Raw genomic sequence first — 20,558 nt, forward strand, 5'->3', positions numbered from 1 at the left:
CAGCTCCTAGGGCAAAACAGAGAGGGCATAGCTGAAACTTCTCACAACAGGGCTCTTTCCTCAGCAGTCTGACCAAGGTCACACAGCTGTACCACATCAGAGCTGGCCTCAAGCTCAGGCAGGCAGCCAAACCTCTGAGGGCAAGGGGGGAAGACCCTAACTAGACCCTAGTATTAATTCACAGAATCACAGAATCACAGAATTTCTAGGTTGGAAGAGACCTCAAGATCATCAAGTCCAACCTCTGACCTAACACTAGCAGTCCCCACTAAACCATATCCCTGAGCTCTACATCTAAACATCTTTTGAAGACTCCCAGGGATGGTGACTCCACCACTTCCCTGGGCAGCCTGTTCCAGTGTCCAACAAACCCTTTGGGTAAAGAAGTTCTTCCTAACATCCAACCTAAAACTCCCCTGGCTCAACTTAAGCCCATTCCCCCTCATCCTGTCACCAGGCACGTGGGAGAACAGACCTACCCCCACCTCGCTACAGCCTCCTTTGAGGTACCTGTAGAGAGCGATAAGGTCGCCCCTGAGCCTCCTCTTCTCCAGGCTGAACAAGCCCAGCTCCCTCAGCCGCTCCTCGTAGGACTTGTTCTCCAGGCCCCTCACCAGCTTCGTCGCCCTTCTCTGCACCCGCTCAAGCACCTCCATGTCCTTCTTGTAGCGAGGGGCCCAAAACTGAACACAGTACTCGAGGTGCGGCCTCACCAGAGCCGAGTACAGGGGGACGATCACCTCCCTAGCCCTGCTGGTCACACTGTTCCTGATACAAGCCAGGATGCCGTTGGCCTTCTTGGCCACCTGAGCACACTGCTGGCTCATATTCAGCCGACTGTCCACCATCACTCCCAGGTCCTTCTCTGCCTGGCAGCTCTCCAACCACTCCTCTCCCAGCCTGTAGCTCTGCTTGGGGTTATTGCGCCCCAGGTGCAGGACCCGGCACTTGGCCTTGTTGAACTTCATGCAGTTGACCTCAGCCCATCGGTGCAGCCTATCCAGATCCTCCCGCAGAGCTTTCCTACCCTCAAGCAGATAAATTGTACTACTCTGTGTCCTAGTGATCACGAACAGCTGAGGGCCTCAGGAATTGTTCCTGAGAACAGTGATGCTGATAGAAGCAATCACAGAGGTTGGAAAAACTATATCTGCCTCTTGGACTGCGCTAATAGAAACCTGGACCCTCAGGTCAAGAATTTGAATAAAATAAAAGTCAGATGCAGCAGATCAACTGGCAATACCTAAAAAAAAAAAAAAAAGCACCATGGGCTTTCCTTGGTCAGAAGTGTATCAGCTACCCAGTCTTGCTATCACATTTTTGTATTAGGTTATTACTGTAATTTTCAAGAGTAAGATTTACTTGTAGTTCTACAGGAAGCTTGCATTAACTATCCTTCGAGGCTTGCAGTTGTTCTCAGGTAGAACCCCAACCTATGTCCATCACAAAATGTAAGAATAATGCCATCTACACCCTAAGGTTAAAGCTGTGGATGGGGATACTGAAGCTTGGTCCTGGAACACTACAGATGCCAACTGCTCGATCTAGGTCATGCACAATGTCCTGAAGGACTACATCACAGAAGTCAGACAAGACTGGTAAAACCCTTTGGATGTCAGCTGTCAAGTTAGCTCATCAGACAGCAGCCAGAGCAGAGGGATGTAGTCAGGGAAGGGTTGAGAAAAGCATTCAGGACACTGGGTTTGTACTAGGGGCTGTGATGGCAGCAGGGAAATGGTGTCTTGGGAGGGGTGTGCTTTGAAAGTACAACAAGGATTGGGATAATGGCTGAAATGCTTGGAAGTTTGAATCTACCCTGGAAAGCTGCACCTAAGTCTTGTAAGGTGAGCTAAAGGCAGACTAGGTGGACTAAAGCAGGTGTGTGTTGGCCTGTGTCTGGTGCCAGGGACCCCTCGTGTGTATGCGTTTCTGGCAGAAGATGGGATACAGGGACATATACAGGAGAATATACTGGTGTTATACTTGAATGTTACTTCAGTTTGTTGTCGTGGTTTGATACATAAGCTATTTATGGAATGTGGCTGTGCAGCGACAAAGACCAGAAGTGCCGTGTGTGTGTAGTTGGAGTCAAGACCTAAGTTCCTGCGTCCTGTTTGCATGTTAACGTTGCGGTGGGCTGGGACGCTGGGGGATTCACGAGAGGAGCCAGGGACAACGAAAAGTCCCTGCGTCACTCCTAGGTTATTCCAGCACGGGCAAACCTAGGTGAACACGGAGAGAGCAGAAGTTCTGTCAGAGAACGTTCCAAAGGGCCACGCACGTTCGCAAGCAGAACTCTGCCTCGGTGGCGCTGGCAGCACTGCAGCGCGGGGCCTGTGCGCGGGGAGCCTTTCCCTCAGCGCTGCTCGCAGCGGGGACGCCACAAGCTGCGGGCACACAGCCCCCACCGCCGCCTGGCACCGGGGGGGGGGTCACCAGCCCCGCTCCTCACGGCTGCCCGGGGCCCGCGGGGCGCCCCCAGAGGCGCGGCGTGCCCGGGGCGGGGCGGCGGCGCTGAGGGGACGGCGCTGAGGCGGCGGGGCCCCGCTAGAGGGCGCTGCCCCCCCCCCACCCGCGGGAGGCGGGAGGCGGAGGGGGGGGGCCGCGGCCCCGGCCCCGGCGGCGGCGCATGCGCGGCGGCGGCGCTGGGCGGCCGCGGCGATGGCCCCGCAGTGACGGTTGGCGCTGGGTAACGGTCGCCGTCGCCATCGCGGCGCGGATCGGGCGGCGGACCCTGCCCCGCCGGCGGCGCCCGCCCCGCGGCCGCGCAGCCAGGAGCGCCGGCCCGGCCCCGCGGAGGAGGCCGCGGTGATGCGGCCGCGCTGAGGCCCGGGTGCATCCGCCTCCCTCCCTCCCCCCCCACCCCCCCTCACCTCAGCGGGCGGCCCGGCCCCGCCGCCGCCGCCCCGCGCTGCCCCCGCCGCCCCCGGGGACGCGTCGGCCGGGCTCGGAGCGCAGCGGGGCGGAGCGCAGCGGCAGCGGCAGCGGCAGGGCCCGGCCCGCCATGGCCCGCGGCCTGGAGTAGCGCCGCCGCCGCCCCTCGGAGCGCCGCGGCCGCCCGGCAGCCAGGCCCCGGCGGGGCCGGAGGAGCAGCGGGGCCGGGCCCCGCGCCGCGCTGCCCCCCCCGCCCCCCCCGCCGCCGCCGCGCGGCTCCGGGCGGCCCCGGCCCAAGGTGACACCCGGGCTGCCCCCGGCCCGGCCCCGGCCCCGGCCCCGGCCCGCGCCCTCGTCTCGGCCCGGAGCCGGCGGCGCGCGAGCGGCGGCGATGAACCCGGTGAACGCCACTGCTCTCTACGTTTCCGCGAGCCGCCTGGTGCTCAACTACGACCCCGGGGACCCGCAGTCCTTCTCCGAGATTAACAAGCTCCTGCCCTACTTCAGGCAGTCCCTCTCCTGCTGCGTTTGCGGTGAGGAACCCTTCTTTGTTCCCGGCGCGGCGGGGCCCCGGGGCTCGGCGCGGCCCTCGGGCGGGCTGCCCGCACCGCCACCGGGGAGCCCCGGGGAGGAGGGGGGCGGTGGGGGCGGCTCCGGGCGGCGCCTTCCCCGGCACCCCCCTGCCCCCAGGCGAGCAGGGGGCGTGCGGCTGGCGGCGGGGATCGGGGGGTGGTCGCGGGGGGGGGGGGCGGGGGGTTGTGGTGCCGAGGAGGGGGCCGAGAGCAGGTGTGGGCCGAGCCCGGGGGGGGTGGAGGGAAGGAACACAAACACACGCCCCCAAAAACGTAAAGAACACAAAGTAATGCAGGTGGAGGGCCAGGAATGTCAAGCGCACAAAAGAAATCCGAAGGCTGTTAGTGCGCCGAGCAGATAATTAGCCCGTGACAACAACCGCCGCGGCGAGCACGCAGGCCGGCAGCCTCCCGCCGTTTCCCCGCTGCGTTTTTCCCCCCGAAAAAAAAAATAATAATAATAATAAAAAATAAAAAGCGAGCTGCGGCTGGTGGGCAGAGAGGCAGGCAGCCGGAACCTCGGCGCTGCCTCCTCCTTCGCCCTGAGCTGGGGGCACGTGGCCGTGCGGGGCAGGAGGCTCGGGGTGCGCTGTCAGCCCCCGCCGCCAGCTCGCCCCGCAGGCAGCTGCGGGAGGGCGGCCGAGCTGTCAGAGCCCTGGCTTTGTGCGTCCTGTTGTTCTCCGCTGATCCCGAGCCCCGGCCCTGCGTGTGTTTTTGTTGTCTTCCCAGGCGGGACTCGTGGCCTTCCCGCTGGCGGGTGTTTTTTCTTTACTAGCGTGTGTGGTCCCGGCAAGGCTTAATCGAATTAGTGGCGTTCGCGAAGTTAAATGTTGTATTTATTTACAAGATCGGGACTTCAACTGTTGAGGCTGCTAAACAAGTCTCGGAGGCTTCCTATCCTGTAGCGGTAGCTCCTCCCACTTAGAGTCTTAGAAAATAGAGATCAGTTTGTACTGGGAAAGAGGGAGCCTGTTCCCAGGATCACGGCATCGTCATTTCCTGATATAATTTGTCTAAGTTTTTTTTTTTTTTCCTCGCATAACCACTGTCAGTATTAATGCAACTCGGCTCTTTATCTTTCACGTATTACCTTAGGCCCTGTTACTTCCAACGTTTAACTGTGTTTCCTTCCATAAATCATTGTTGCTTTTGCTCACTCATTAGTTTCTGCCTAAAAATATACTAATATTTCTGTGGTGTTTTTTTTTTTTTTTTATTATTATTATTTTATTAAGATACTTATGTAGAGACTGTGTGTCTCTTATGTGTCCATAGGGACTCACTACTGTACTGCCGGACCTCTCCACTCTGAGCTCAGTCCTCTGAAATGCATTCTTTGTTCTCCTTGCCTTGACTTCTTTCCTTCTTGGCCTTTTGCAGTCTTATTTTTGCACTCTGTGCTATTGGAATCGTCTATCTATAATTTGTCCCTGCCCAAATTCCTGAGCTACTTTTCCCCTCTTCAGTTTTCTTGCGTGGCTTTTCTGTCACTTTCAGTTTGAGGGGGCAGCCTGTGCTCGTTTAGGTTTTCTTCTATGGGCTCGTGCATCTGTGGATACTCAGACCTACAGACTACTTCTTGATGGTTCTGCTTCATCTTTTATTCAAATTTTAGGGTTGCTGCTTTGGCTTTTTTTTTTCCCTGCTGTGTCTGACTTTCAGATAACTGTAGCTGTTATTTGTTTCAAATGTTTTGTCTATAAGTGATTCCCCAAGATTATCTCTCAGCGTCTGGACCTCTGTGGCCCAGTAGCATACAGAGGCCTCAGCAAGTTCCTGGTTCTTTATGAGGCTGGGTGCTATGCACCCAGACCCTAAAATACAGTTTCTGTCCTGCAGAGTTAGTGAAGTGCTGTTCTTGAACCTGCAGGCAGTTAGTCATGGGAGAGCGCTTCTGTCCGATACAGAACTGCCCGCGCTGGTGTCAACCAGCAGTCGTAAATCTTTGGCTCAGACTGGTAAAGGCAAATTGACATTCCTGTTTGCTTTTTGTGTTCCTTTTCTCTCTCTTCTGTCATGGGTGAATGTTGGTGCCTCTTCTCTCTTCAGCCCTCTGACCTTGCTGCGGTATTTCCAAAACGTTTTTTTTTTTTTTTTTTTTTTTTTCTTGTACACATGGGGGCTAAGAGCTGCTACGCTTCCTGGCTATGTGAGGTCATTTAAAGCCCATCTTCTGCCTTCCTTCCAACCATCAGGACCTTTTTAATTTTAGACAGCATTTAGACAGATAAAGGTTGAAGTAGTGAGGCAAAGATCACTTTGTGAGATGTCATTGATCACAGAAGTGGGTGCTTTGACCATGCAAAACCTAACAGTCTGTTTTGAACACACTTAAAGCTTTTCCGACATTTGCTCTTTTTGCCCATCTGTAGTCCGTAAACCGTGAGATCCAAATGCTGGGGTGCGGGTTTGAGTACATGGGACATCGCGTGTCCGGTGCTTTCCTTGCCCAGAACTTGGTGAAATGAGGTCTTGACTGTAAAGGTCTAAAAATCATGCTTTGTTGGAGAAATGCTGCCTGAATTATCAGTGATGCATAACCCCCTGCACTTTGCAGAGTTGTGTTTGCTCAAGTCCCGTGCAGGACTTCTAGCACTTCCCTTGGGATTTCACTCCCCAATTTAGCGTTCCTCATGTCATCAGCTGCAGTATTTAATCTCTCAGAATGCACCCCGCAATGCTCTGTTATTCTGTAGGTATTAATTCTGCAGTCAAGACTGTCCGTTTAATTTTACAGAAGTGTTTTTAGAGGTGACAGCTACGTAAATCAGCTGACAGTATTGTGCTTTCACTATTTTCTCAATGCACTAGACATAAACCAGCTGATTTTCTTCTGATCTGATAGATTTTTAAACCAGCTCTCGCAGCAGGGGTGGCAGAAGTGTTTGGACCCACGTAATTATGAAGTTCTAATTAAAGTTATGATTTTAGACTCAAATTGGCACGCCCAAACTTACATCAGCAGAAAGCTGTAACGTAAATACAGCCTGGCATTGTGAATCAGTCAGCTAGATCTGTTCTGGGTGGATTTGAGGTCTCGTAACGGCTCCTACCTAACGGGCTGGAAAGGTGCAGTTCCCCCGATGGTACGGCAGCGTGTGTGCTTTTGGGATGTGAGTGTGGTCATGCGCTCGTTTTCTAGACAGCGCTGTAGGCAGTGTGTTGTCCTCATGGGATGCGTAAGGTGACGTTTCCTAGAGATTTTTAAACTTAAAAATAACTCCTCTGAGTGTGCTTTAGAGAGAAGGTGTATGCCATCCGTGTTTTGAGGACGTGAAATCTGCATTTCAGCCTCTAGACTAAAGTGCTTGTTGTTAAACGGCGTGCTGATACCTCGTTTCATTTAAAAATAGCCTTGTAGGATTTATGCAACAAACTTTAATGTTTTAAAAACACTGCCTATTGGGATAAAAATCTTCTTAAGAGTGACTCGCTCTGTTTCGAATGCTGTGTAGGTTACTGCAAGTCACTCAGAATCTCAGTTGGCTCTGCCACATTAACACACTTTTTTTGCAATTCAGTTAAAATGTTTAAGTGACAGATTTTGCCAGTCAGATCAGCTGAGCTTTTTATCCTTGGAAGACTTCACCCTGGAACCTCTGACGGATATTTAAAAACGTTTGACAGATTGTCGCTGCCGATTTAGAATGCGGAAGCGCTGGAAAGGTTGCGGGGCTCCAGCATAATGCCGCGTTGGGGCGGGCACCCAGAGGCTGCTGGGGCTGTGGAAATGCAGGATGAGAACCAAGCTCTTGTCCTAAGCATCCTGTAATCTAAGTAACGGGATGTGAGACAACATGTGGCTTCAAAGAGATTAAGGGGTGGGAAGGAACAAAGAAACAATGTGGTGGTGCTGACCGGTGCCCTGCACGGCTCCGCTGGATGCTTTGAAATAGCTCCGGAGAGTTTTAGGTAGGGGGCTGAAGGCTCCGTGGTCAGGTAGCATCGTGGAAGCAACTGCCAGCATGGGAATGGCATGATTTAAATAAAAAGAAGTACTTTGTTGACTTGTTTTCTTTTCTTTGATGATCAGTATAGGGATGTTACTTCCAGGCTGCTCTTGTATAAATGTTTTAGCCTGTTTTTTGAAACTTTTATGCTGTAGATAGAAGTTGAGCCTTACAGAGTTGATTCAACTAGCTAGGTTTGAATTTTCTCCAGAGCTGGTGTTACATCAAGTCGTGTAAGCACCTGCATCTCTCTTCTACCCTGTCTGTGTTGGCAGCCCGGTGATGGTTCCTCCTCTTCTTCCTCGCCCCTTTTCCATTGCTTCGCCCTGCGCTGCTCCGCGGCGTGCCCTCCTCCAGACCCCTTGTCTGTCTGCAGCTCTCAGCAGCACCGCTGCGGATCCCAAGTAGCGCTTACGGCTTTGGGCTGTGCTTTGCCACTGGGAAGTTGTGAAGTAGCCTTTTTTAACAGCAGAGCAATTTCTTTAAACTTCCGTAATGAGCGTTTCTACCTAAGGGAAGAAGCTCCAGAAGCCAGTGGAATGCAAGCGAGTTACGGGCCTGTGGTACTGAGGTATCCCATACTGTGGTAGGGTTGCTGATGGTACTGAGGCAATTGGAGGCATGCAGCAGCTATGCGACGTCCTTTGGAGAAGGAAGGGTTGTTGTGTGACACCTAAATAGATATAAAACTTCTAGAAAATTCAATTTCTTGTCATGGAGATGGGAAAAAAAAAAAAAAAAAAAAAAAAAAAAAAGGAAGGAACAAATTCCCACTGCTAAAAAACATAATTATATGCATGATACTAGACTTTCTGTTTGGGTCTTGAGCCGTTCCTGAGTGAGTTAAGCCTGGATATCAGTGTTTTAAAGAGAAAAAGCATATTTAAGTTTTGTGATGGAAGAATGGAGGGTATGATTCTCATTCTTTGTCTGTTCTCCTTTTATTAGAGAGGGTGAAGGCTGATTTGTGCCAGATCAGTTGCCTTTTGTGTTTGAAAGTAATATGCGTTGGTGACTCTTTCTAGGTATTTTTTGTTGACATTTTCTTCTTTTTTCCATTTTAACTGTCAAAAAATACTGTCCAGCTATCACATACATGTATGGGTGGCTTTTAAGTGTGTTATTTCCCCCCTAAAAATTACATGCAATGGTTACCAAAACACTTCTGACTTTCTGAAGAATGTGCAAAATAACCAGAATCTGAAACAGCTATCACGGAGCATGAAATACAGGACAAAGTACCTATAAAATATCTTCTGTTGCAAGTATTCTTTTCCTTCTGCTTTCGGATATAACCAGCCTATGAAATTTCCACTCTCATATCTCTGAATGCACCAATTTTTAGCCAATATCATGTTGGTTGATTTTTCTTCCTCTTTATCTCCTCAATTAAATTCACCGTTTCCCTTTCCTGTTTGAAACCCTACACGTGACTCTTGGGAGAAGTGCTTTTTCAAGGTTGTCTGCTTTGTACTGCCTGAGTTTTGACAACACAAAGCTGTACCAGTTGAATTTCAGTGGGTTTCTTAACGAAAGATACTCTAAAAATACTCCTGTCTTAAAACAAAATTGGAAGCATAGGAGGAAGAGAAGTTCTGTGGTTTCCACCCTGAGGGCTGGTTGGTGCCAGACTTGAAAAGGAGGTGGCAAAGCGAGGGTTACGGTATTGTCTTCTGACTTGATTGGTGTGTTTCTCATTGAGGTAATGGGAGATGGACTAGTTCTGATGGTCGCCTGAGGATATTGATTAAATGGATTACGTTTCAGAGTGTTTAAAGAAAAGTTAATATGTTGCCAACAGGCACCTTTGTTGGGACAACTTAATTGCCCAGGTCTATGGACTTAGGGAGTCCAAACACAGATTTCTTTGGTTTGTTTTCTTACTATGTTATGATTTACAGGCTAGTTTGAGTAAATACGGAGTAAGGAGGTGCTTGATATTAGGTTGGAATTCTGCATGAGGCCAAAAAAGATTCTTGACGTTTCCATGTAACTTGAGAAATAATGCACAGCACGTCGAGCACTGTACTTTCCAAGGAGTTAGAATTGTCCAGCTTTTACCACAGATTTTGCTTTGAAGTCCTTCAGTGATAACTTTGTGGATCTCCGTCTCCTGAGCCTTGTGGTCATGGCCCAGTGCTCGCTCCTTCTCCAGTGGGCTTGAAGAGCAGTTGTCTTGAAGGTCGTGCAGTTCACCTTGATGGCATAAGATGTTTTGTTTGGTGGGGGGAAAAAACAGTTTTCATTACTTCTTGTTTGCCTTGAGAATGTGATAATTAAGTAGGCCTACAAGGTTCAAAGCATGTTTTAACTCTTTTGAGTGCTTATAGTGTATGCAAGCATGCTAAAAGTGTCTTGTACCCCCAGTAGATGTGTCAACATTGCCATTTAAAGCCTCTTAAAATATAGCAGCCTTGACTTTTGGATGACATCGTTACAGCAAAACTTTGCCACCGTGGCCATTGCAGTCATTGCAAGTTAGGTGTTGAAAGCCTGCTTAGGTTAGGTGTCCTTCTTCGTTTCATCCCTTCCTTGCAGCTGGGAATCCCCTGTGCTCGTCAGGCAGAGTGAAAGCAGTAGATGGCTGTGGCTGTTGAGCTTTCCACTTGCTTGCTGTGCACTATAAAGTGCGGGTCACTTCTAGTGATGTGAATGCAACTGAGGATTAAAGATTTTGTTTTGGCAGACCAATACTTGAGATTAACCCCAGTGCTACATTCATTTATACTCGTAACAAAATTTGACTTCGTAATTTTGTCCCAGTTGGCTTCATCAAAATAGGATTTAACAGGTTACAGCAGTCTTAAAACTTGAAGTCTTTAAAAATGAAGTATGTAAAGTTACAGTAGGATTTGCCAGGGGCGTTTCATGTGTGGGGCGTTTACCCCCTTTTCTAGGGCACTGTGTTTCTGCCTTTGTTCAAGGTAGATGAGAATGAAGGGAGATGGCCTGTTTTGAATCAAGGTCCTCTTTTTTTTTTTTTTTTTTTTTTTTTTGTGTATTTCGCCCATTTGGAGCACATTTGCTGGATACTACACCTAATAGTCATGTTGATTCCCAATTCTTCTCCTCCTTTGGTCCGTGAGATACAATTTGCAGATGCTTCCCTTCTTCCTGCAGCTGTGAAGTAATGCTCATTAAGGAACACAATAGGAAGTATTCCTTGTGGTCTAAATGACCTCCCTCCTGGCAGCAGCCTTTCCAGGACAGCTGTGGTATTTTGTAAATAATATATTAACAGTATTTTCTTTGTGTATGCTGCTTATGAAGTGTAAGTGCTCATATTCGAGTAGATGTTGGTGAACCTTTCGGAGAGTAGGGTAGTTAAGATCTGACGTTGTTTAGGGAAATGTGAAGCCTCTTACTGGAGGCTTTGTAAGAACATGATTTTGCTTTTGGTGTATTAATATCCCCCTTGCAAAAGAGGGTGAGCAGAAATGAGGTGAAGTTTAGTAATACCAAGTTATCTAGGGTAGTAAAAATGAAGGTCTGCATTGAGTAAACGTGGCAGGATCTGATGAGGATGAATGACTGCACAGTAAAATGGCAAATTAAATTTAGCTCAGATAAATATAGAATGATAAACATGGAGAAAAATATTACAAACTTCTCAGAGCTCATTGGTTTTATATCTTACAGACTTAAATAAATTTGTGAATGTATAGAAAGTGGCACCATTGATGGCTACCAGCCAAAAGCGAGATCTTGGCTTCTCAATAGAAAACTGCGTGGAAGTGTCAGCTCAGTACTGGCTATCCATCGAAAGTAAAACAAGTGTTAAAAATCAGAAACTGAATAGAGAATGTAGCAGTGAACTTCACTGCGGCGCTGAATGAAGCTGTGTCTGCCAGAACCCCTCACTCTGGGAGGGAGAAGGTGCAGAAATGCAGTACGTGGCTGGGAGACCCGCGGTGGTGTGGAGGGGAGGGGCAGGGACCGACTGCGGCCTCGTCCAGCACGCGACCCAGAGACTGCCGAGTGAAACCAGCCGGAGTAACGATTCAAAGCAAAAAGGTTATTCTCAGCACGGTGCCCAGGGAACTTCTTGTCAAAGCCTGTTGTGACTGATAACATGTTAAATAGCTTGGGAGGGGAGGCAAACCTCTGGAGAGAGTCTGAGGCTTACTGAGTACGTGGAAATGCCATCTCCCATGAGGAGCATCTCAGCGAGTGATGGCCAAAGGCTGGGCAAGCACTTGGGGTTTGTTTCCTCCTTCCTACTCTGTGCCCACGGCATCTGCTTTGGGCCACCAGGGAGAGGGGTCTTGCTAGGTGGATCTTTGGTCTGACCAGTGGGGTCGTTCTTAGGAGTTTGAGGATGGGCTGGATCATCTCCGAATCATTTCCGTTGTATTGTCTTGGTGAAGTTTATAGTCTTACCTGAGGGGCTTTGCTAATTTGCAGCAGCAATGAATGTTATGCCCAGGGAGCCTGTGGAGCCACAGGTTTGGAATATCCCAAAGCTTAGTACCTCCAGAGTCTTGGTAGTAGCTCAGGTGTTGGCTTTCTGGGACACTGCTGTTGACTTAACAGCATTCCCCAAATACTAAAACTAATGAAATCTAAATTTCTGGAAATTGCATCTCGTCTTTTTTTTTTTTTTTTTTTTTTTTTTTTTAAGTTTAACAGTACTAAAACTGACCTGTGATAGGTGCCACAGAATCCATAAAGAAAGAAACTTTGCAGAATGAATATTCAATGAGATGTGAGCTCAAGCTGAAAATATTCCCATGGTTCAGGCATTCCCAATGTCTCTTCTGTGTAGGTTGCTGGCATTTACTGAGGGTAGAACTCACTGTGTTCTTTCCTCTGGGGAGCATGTAAAGTGTTTTGTTTTGTCTGTCCATCTGTCTTTCTCTTCTAAGCTTCTGGATTATTTTATGTTTCTTCCAGATTTTTGTATCCTCTTTTAGCTTTCGTACCCATTCAGCAGTTTCAGCCAAATTTATTTTGGGATAAGTGTAATTTTTGGGGCTAAATGAAATGCACAGTTGGCAATGAGATTTAAAAAAAAAAAAAAAATCTAATTAAAAGTCAAATTGTGACTGTAAATTGTTCATTTCATCTCATCTGTAAGTATTTTAATACTTGGTAATCTGCCACACACTGATCATTGTAGCTCCAAGTAGCAAAACCAGGCTGTAGAGGACCAAGGCTGAAGAGGACCAAGGCGCACACCCAGCTGCTTTGTTTCGCTGGGTGCTAATGCTGGAGGCCTTTTGGTGGTGGAAGTGCTGTGGATGCATGCGCACTTTTATAATGGATTCTGCAGTCTCGGAGCATTAAATGAGAAGTGTTGCGGACGTTTGCCTCTTGCTTTGGTCAGAGCAGAGTTTCTGCTGTGCCTGGTGGGAATACCCAAGATCCTGAAGGGCCAGACAGTCGTTGAACTCCTTCTGCCTAAGGACATGGCTTGTGAGACCAGCTGGTGTGATCTAAAGCTTTCTTTTGTTTCTTCCCCAATGGAAATTCCTGACTTTGCTCACAAACGCAAATCCTATCTGATGACCACCACGGACATCTCTGCCTGCCTTGCTGTTTAAATAGTGTCATTGAAAGGGAACTTCAGCATTTTCATTGCAGGTTACATTGTGTGGCTTCAGGTTCTTCTTGGCTGTAAATCTTCACTGCTTAGCTCAAAGAGGGTTTTGCTGTTGTCTTTGTAGGGTCTTCTGGGGTCAGCGTTCCTCAGTCAGTTCCTCATTAGATGAGCAAAGAAAAGTTAAATATCTAATCTTTGGTCATAAAATGCGTTTTTCCAGCCAAATATTGCTGTAATTGTGTGTTAAACCTTTCGCTGTTCTGCAGCTTCTTCTATTTGCTGTTCCTCCTGTATCACTTTTAGGTAGCTGTGATCAAATCCTGCCTATTTCTGTACGGTCACTCTTCCACTTCCAGTGTAATGAGTTCTTACTTGTCATTCTGTTGATGTCCGTCACCTGGTAACTTTATAAAGAATCTATTTTCCCTCAATGTATTTAAAAAAAAACAACAAACAAACACAAAACACAAACAATGATGCCTTAGGCACTGACCCCTGTTATCTGCTGCTCAAAACTCAGCTTAAATCAGGCCACTTCTGCTGAAAGGTGGCTCGGACAGAGGAGGGCTGCTGCAAGTATCAAGGGATTTGGGCTTCAGAGGGAACAGGGGATAGATAGTCTCCATCAGCTCATTCACAGAATTTAGGATTGTCGTGAAATGACTGTGCTAATGCAAGTTTCCTGTTACTTCAAACACACAGAAAGTTGAATTTTCAACAATTTTCAGCAGTGAAGAGTAGGGAGGGCTTGGTTGGGAAAGGGGTGGAACATTTGGGCAAAAGATACAGAGTGTAGGGGCAAGTTTTGTGTTCGAAGGCTACTGCAGCTAAGGATCAGAACAGCAGGTCTTGTTCTCCTGCCTGACGGACTGGATTCTAGACTAAGCTAATACAACACAGAAAAGTTGTTTTTTCTTATGTAGTTCATAAGTTGGTGCACTCAGCTAGATTCAGCAAATTGTATCCCTCTGAAGGGCTATCATGAGAATCCAGAAGGGAAGGTTCACATGATTAAAATTTCCTTGGAAGCAGCTGATGAGAGAAAATACCTTTGATTAGGACTTTTTATCTCAGTCTGTTTTACTATATGCACTTTGCTTTCTCTTCCCAAATTGCAGAATTTTATTCATTTATTCCTAACAGCATGTTTGTACTGGGGTGGGAAATCTGGGAGAGGATTCACTGATTGCTGTAGCTCATCCAGCAAAGGCTCCTCACGGGGAGACAGTCCTTATCAAAGCTGAAAATCTGCTGCTGGAAAGAAGGGGAAGAAGCCCGCTTCTGTAGCTGGCTATAGATACTCTGAAGTTTACTTAGAAGTTAGAATGTCTTTCTGGCCTAGAGTTGGCTAAAAGTAACAAAGCAATACTGTTGTTTTATGGATATAGTTACTAGCTGGATTATTTCTATGCAGAATTTCAACTTTTATCCTTATGTGTTACAGGGCTGGTTCTTAACATAAGCAAAAACATCCTTCCAGACCTAGTTTCAGAGATCCAGAGATCTGACAGGTTTTCAGCACTAGGTGTCTAATGCCCGTGCTGTCAGGTGACTTGAGTCCATTAGCAACTGATTTTTTTTAATTTTTTTTCTTAACAGTAAGATCTCAGAGAACATCTTTTCTGATTTCTTCACCCCTGTGCAGGACACGCGAGCTGTTGTTGATACTTGAAGTATTTAAGCATCATGGCTGTGACTACTACAATCTTAGGTGTTATTTCACTGTTACGTGTCTGTGTCTTGGGAAACGGGGAGCCACCGCTCCCTAGGACGTGTTAGTAGTCGCCCCGTGCCAAAACAGAAAGTGCAACAAGAGCTAGCTATTAAGGAGCAATAAATATATTTATATTCATTTTTATTGAAATACAGTATTAGGTGTTTTATTTGGTGTTTGTAAGAATTCGTGGGGGGCATTTAACTGTTCTTGTTGCTCACAAAGCTGAAATCTTTGTGCTTTATTCATGGCGTTGACTGTCACAAAGCTATGCTCTATTTTTAGTCCCGGCCAAATGAAAAGTAAAACAAAGTCTCTGCTGTGTGTTCTTTCCTTTTGGGGTTGGTATTTCATCATTTTTACATTCCTTTTAGGGTTTCCCTTTGCTCAGTTTCCATTTGTTTTCACTAATTTCATTAAAATCTCTGCAGTAGCTCTTCATGGGGGTTTGTTGTTGCACTTTTGGAAAATTCATAGAAATCTTGTGTGTTTTGTAACTTTCAATGGAAGAAACTGCTGAAGGGAATGAAGGGGCTGGTACTGTTTTAGCTAAGAGGGTTTCTAAAGGCTGCAGCAGCATGACAAATTATGGTGGGATGTTCCTCTGTGTTTTTTTTCTAATGTTTTAAAATCAGATATGGCAGCTGTGAGAATTTTTAGACTATTGTTTGGATGGTATGTTTTCTTGTGACTTGCTCAACTTTTTCAGGCATTTTTTTTGGTTTATGTTACAAGGAATTCATCCTATGTTATCCTGGAAATGTGGCTTGAGTTCATTGTAGTCTTTCTTTTTTTTTCCCTTAGGAAATTTGCTACAAGACCCTATTGCTCCCACAAACTCCACATGTCAGCATTATGTCTGCAAACCTTGTAAAGGCAAGAAGATGATGATGAAACCATCATGTAGCTGGTGCAAGGACTACGAACAGTTTGAGGAGAATAAGCAGCTAAGCATTTTAGTGAACTGCTATAAGAAACTCTGTGAATACATAACGCAAACTCCACTGGCACGAGATATTATCCAAGCAGTTGATTGTTCTGCAGATCTTTTGGCTTTGCTCAAAGATGGATCACCACTCCACGAAGAAACGGAAAAATCTTCCGATACAGCCTTGGCTTTGTGTTTGACACATTCCCCAGTACCTTCAACCTCAGAACTTACAAACGATCCTCCAGCTAGTTTTACGTCAGTACCTGAAAGCACACACAACGCTGATGTTAGAGGTTCTGTTATCAACGGGTTGCCCAATTGTAATGGGCTTTCAGTGGATAAACTTGGAGTGAATATCCCTTCTCCTGAACACACGAACACGATTGATGTGTGTAGTACTGGAGAGTATATAAAAAATGAAGATATCTCTAGCAGCCTGCAGCCTGTGTGTGATACCGTTTCTACTAGTGACTTGTGTACAACAGGCATTGACATCTGCAGCTTCAGCGAAGACATAAAACCAGGTGGATCGCTTCTCCTTAGTGTTGAGGAAGTTCTACGGAGCTTAGAGACCGTTTCAAATACCGAAGTCTGTGGTTCTAATTTGCAGCCCAGCTTGGAGACAAACATGACTAATGGCCCTTTCCTGCAACTTTCTCCCCCACCCCTTAGCCATAACATTTTCATGTCCTCAGATGCTTCTCCTCATGGAATCTCGTGTACAGCAGCAACGCCTAAGGTGGTTAAGTTAAACAGAAAGCGGTCTCGGTCGGAAAGCGACAGTGAAAAGGTTCAACCTCTGCCCATTTCCAGCATCATCTGTGGCCCAACGTTGGGAGCGTCGGCTCCTGTAACAGTGAAACAGGAAAACAAAATGTCTTTGCAGCCTATTGCAACTGTACCTAACGGAGGCACTACTCCCAAAATCAGTAAAACTGTGCTCCTGTCTAACAAAAGCATGAAAAAGAATTTAGAACATGCCCCTAAGAAATCTCACCCAAAAGCCAAACCGGGAGTGCTGAAAACAAAAGACAAAGCAAAGGAGAAAGTTCCTAGCAGTAACGTTATGCCAGGAAGCCCAACAAAAACTGTGTATAAAAAGCCACAAGAAAAGAAAGGGTGTAAATGTGGTCGTGCCACCCAAAATCCAAGTGTTCTTACATGCCGTGGCCAACGCTGCCCTTGCTACTCTAACCGCAAAGCCTGCCTTGACTGCATATGCCGTGGTTGCCAAAACTCCTATATGGCTAACGGGGAGAAGAAGCTGGAGGCATTTGCAGTGCCAGAAAAGGCCTTGGAGCAGACTAGGCTTACTTTGGGCATTAATGTGACAAGCATTGCGGTGCGCAATGCCAGCACAAGCACCAGTGTAATCAATGTGACAGGGTCACCAGTAACGACGTTTTTAGCTGCCAGTACACACGATGATAAAAGCTTGGATGAAGCTATAGACATGAGATATGACTGTTGAATCTTTCTTTCTTTTCCCTGCCATCAGTAGGGGAACTGCGACAGTTTTAAGGCAGCTATGGTTCTGTTTAACTTGCTGGAGCTCCTGCGTTTAGATCACTTGTATCAAGTGTTTTTCATTGCTATGTTATGTGTATTAGTGTCTGGGAAATAGTTGCAGATAATGGAGGAGTTACCCTAAAACTGTTTTCTAGTTCTTACAGCACCTCATAGTTTGAGATGAATTGCTGATGTAAATGATTTTATCACAAGATCTTTGGCAAGGAATATATTAACCTCATTGTACACGGTCATGCTTTGTGCTCAGTCAAAGCTTCCGCATAAATGTAGCCAAGTGGTATCTAGTTAGTCCATTTCAACTGTGCTAGATTATGATGTAGAAAAGTAATTATCAATCAGTTACAGACACTACTGCTAGAAAATCACCTAGTGTTCCTGTAGGAAATGCAGCTTTAAGCTGGGGAAACCAGTCTGAAAAGGCCCTTGGGTAACTTTTGATTGTGAGAATTGGCAATGGAGCAGTTTAAAAATGAAAAGATTGGGAATATAGTGAGAAAGCTAATAGCCCCAAAAGAGTCAGTCTCCAAACAAGGGTCAGGAAGATCAGTTGCTTAGACGTGAAGGTTGAACTGCTGGCTCCAGTGTGCTGTCCCATTAATACCAGCGTTTGCTTTTTCCTTGACAATTCCACAGGTTGTTTTCCTGATCCGTCATTGCCCCTGTGCCAGCTCCGTTTGTTTGACATGTTGTTATTTTGATTGGGGCAGGAAAATTGGTTATACACAAAGCTAGTTTTATTAGCACCATTCTCCTTTTTTTTTTTTTTTTTTTTTTTTTTTTTTTGTGGGTTACAGAGTAGAGAGGTTCTGTGGCTGTTCCCCCCGCCCCAGGCAATGTCTGCAATATACAGAGACTTCCAGCAATTACCACTGCTGATTTTTTTACCTTGTGGGTAGTGCTTTGCTGACAGGTATCTTTCAGCTGGGGCAGATGATTATTTTATCTAACAAATATCCAAAATATCTGACCTTAGAAATCAATCTGTATAATTCACCCAGAATCCATTTCGTTCTTCTGTGATGTATTGAAAGTTGCTTTCAAAGGGTGATGCTTTTTGACCTGGGCTGAAAGGCTTCAAATGGAAAAAATAACACAAAGTTGGCAAAGAGCTTATCTCAAAAAGCATTAAAAATGAAAGCACCTTTGTAGAAATGCAGCTTTATAAAAAAAAAAAAAAAGTTTTATTTCATCGTAATTCCTAAATTAGAGTAGAAGCATTTAGTCTTGCATTTAAGATTTCATTGGCAACCAAAAAAAAAAATCAGTTACTTTGTGAAAGCGGAAGTTTCTCCTCTTTGAATGATACAGCACAAATGGGCTGACTAGAACACAAAACATTACCTTCTAATTTAAAAGGCAATTCCTGTTTCAACAGCATGTTAAATAGTACGTGAATTTTTCAAGTTAGTTATAACTGCTTCCATCTTTCCTTTAATTCATCTAACGAAATCTGCAGCGCTTTCTGACCTAACGTTAGGTGTATTTTGATTTGGCACAAAGCATATACAATGATGGTTACTCACCTAAGAAATAAGCAAAAACCTTTGGACACAAATGACACCTCCTTTTGTTTTGTAGTGTACCATGGTGTCATTTTCTGTGAATGTGGTCAGATCTTTTTGTTGGTTTTGGTTTGTTTCTCCCCCCGTCTTTTTTGTGGGGTGGGTAGGGTGGGGGGTTAAAGCCATAGGAAGAAAAATGTGATGTACGTGTCCAGTCTGTACTTTTTTGTTTTTGTTTTGCAAGAAGAGTTGAAAAATATTTTTGATAATGAGTAAATGGTGGAAAATGCTTCTTAGTATTCTTGTCTTTATTTGCCAACCCAAGTACCTAAGATCTGTGTTTTTTAGCCCTCATGAGATTTAATGATGTCCTATTAAAATGTATTTAGTTAAACTTGTATGTGATTTTTGTGTTGACCCAAGAGGATCCTACCATTTTCTGACACGGTGGTTTGGTCGTGACCTACTGATGTAAATCTGTTTATTAGTCCGCTACGTGTAAGAGAAGTAGCCAACCCGGAGTGTGGTTTAAGGGGAGTGAGATGTGCAGCATGGGTTGTTCCTAAATGCTTTTGCAGAACTGTTAAGTTTTGCTGGGATTGTTGATGGTACATTTACTAGGACTTGGATTACATTCTGTGCGTAGTACCTTCGCTCCACAAATGCAGGAGGACTTGGAATCTTCAATTGCTCACTGCTGCATTGAATATGGTACCAACATTTGGTGTTTTAGGTCAAGTGTGTTTGGAACCGTTGACAGGGGAGCCCTGATCGTTACTGTAAAAGTGCAAATGGTAGATTCAGGTTGTTTCTAAAAACATTTCCTTTTATGCTGCCACGTTCTTGAAATGTATATTAAAATTCTAATTGATTTAATAAATGTTAGTTTTCTAATTCTATTTTGCAACTGCTAAGGGCATCAGTGTGGCATATGTTGAATTTATTGTCTAAATACTACTTAGTCTGTTGATGACTAATTCTGTAATTGTTTAAATTAGGGCTTGTTTGGTTTGCTTTTTCTTTTAAACCTCCCGGCTAGTAGTTGTTGAATAAGCTGACTGATGGAAAGGATCATAATGTTTCTGAAAAGAATTGCAGTGGTTCTAGTTTAAGAAGCTTTAGTTTCCATTTTACAGGGACCTTACAGCGTGGTGTTTGGGGACCTTCCCACCGTTGCTCATTGTCAAAAGGAGTTAAGTGAAAACTCCGTCCAGCATAACCCACGGCAAGGCCTCGCTCCCTGTTGGCCATATGTGGAGAAGCACTGGGGAATCACTGACAGAGAGCAGTTGCAGTGATAATTTTAGCTCTAGCTTAGCCTGTCTGGCCTGGGCTGCGGGATTTCCCCTGTTGCTGCCGACCTGGCGTTCCTGCTGTGGTGCTGTTGATGAAGGGAACTTTTCTCAGCGCTGGCACAGAGGAGGCTACTCGGGGGTTTCTTTTCATATTGGAAGGGTGTGATACTTCAGCCTTCTTCCCAGTCCGCCTCAGGAAGTGATAACTTCCAAACTTTAATCAAATTCTGTTGTTTGTAGAGCTGGATTGGAAGGAAAAAGCAGCAAATGCCTTGCTATGGCAGTCTTCCTGCCTGGAAATGTCTTGAAGAGATGGAAAGAACAGAGCTTCCTCTGGAAGGGGCAAACTTTTGATCATTTTTGATGTGTACCAGTACAAAGCTAGCCTAGTGCTTCTGGTCATCTCAATCCGAACATATGGAGGACACTCTTTCAAGAAAGAGAAAACATTTAAACTTTCATTTTAAATAGAAAGGCTCTTTCCATGTATCATGCATCACTGAAATCACTGGGTTGGAATTAAAGGCTGGAGGGAGGAGGGGAAGGGAAGTGAAACGGGAAACAAACGCTTGGTTTGTGTTGACTTGGCTGCTCCATAGCAGATCATTCGTGCAGGTGATGTTCTCTCACCTGTCCACCCCTAACATA

The 20,558-nt window shown here is 46.1% G+C and overlaps 1 protein-coding gene across 1 annotated transcript; it reads left to right on the forward strand.

Moving 5' to 3' along the window:
- The first annotated feature begins 3,246 nt into the window (after positions 1 to 3,246).
- MSL2 (MSL complex subunit 2) lies at positions 3,247 to 20,558 on the forward strand. The gene is made up of 2 exons (XM_084292157.1): positions 3,247 to 3,407; positions 15,457 to 20,558. Exons 1-2 carry the CDS (start codon positions 3,266 to 3,268, stop codon positions 17,052 to 17,054), a joined length of 1,740 nt encoding a protein of 579 aa, XP_084148283.1. The 5' UTR covers positions 3,247 to 3,265; the 3' UTR covers positions 17,055 to 20,558.

This window comes from Netta rufina (genome assembly GCF_964035555.1).
Source record: "Netta rufina genome assembly, chromosome: 9".
NCBI lineage: Eukaryota > Metazoa > Chordata > Aves > Anseriformes > Anatidae > Netta > Netta rufina.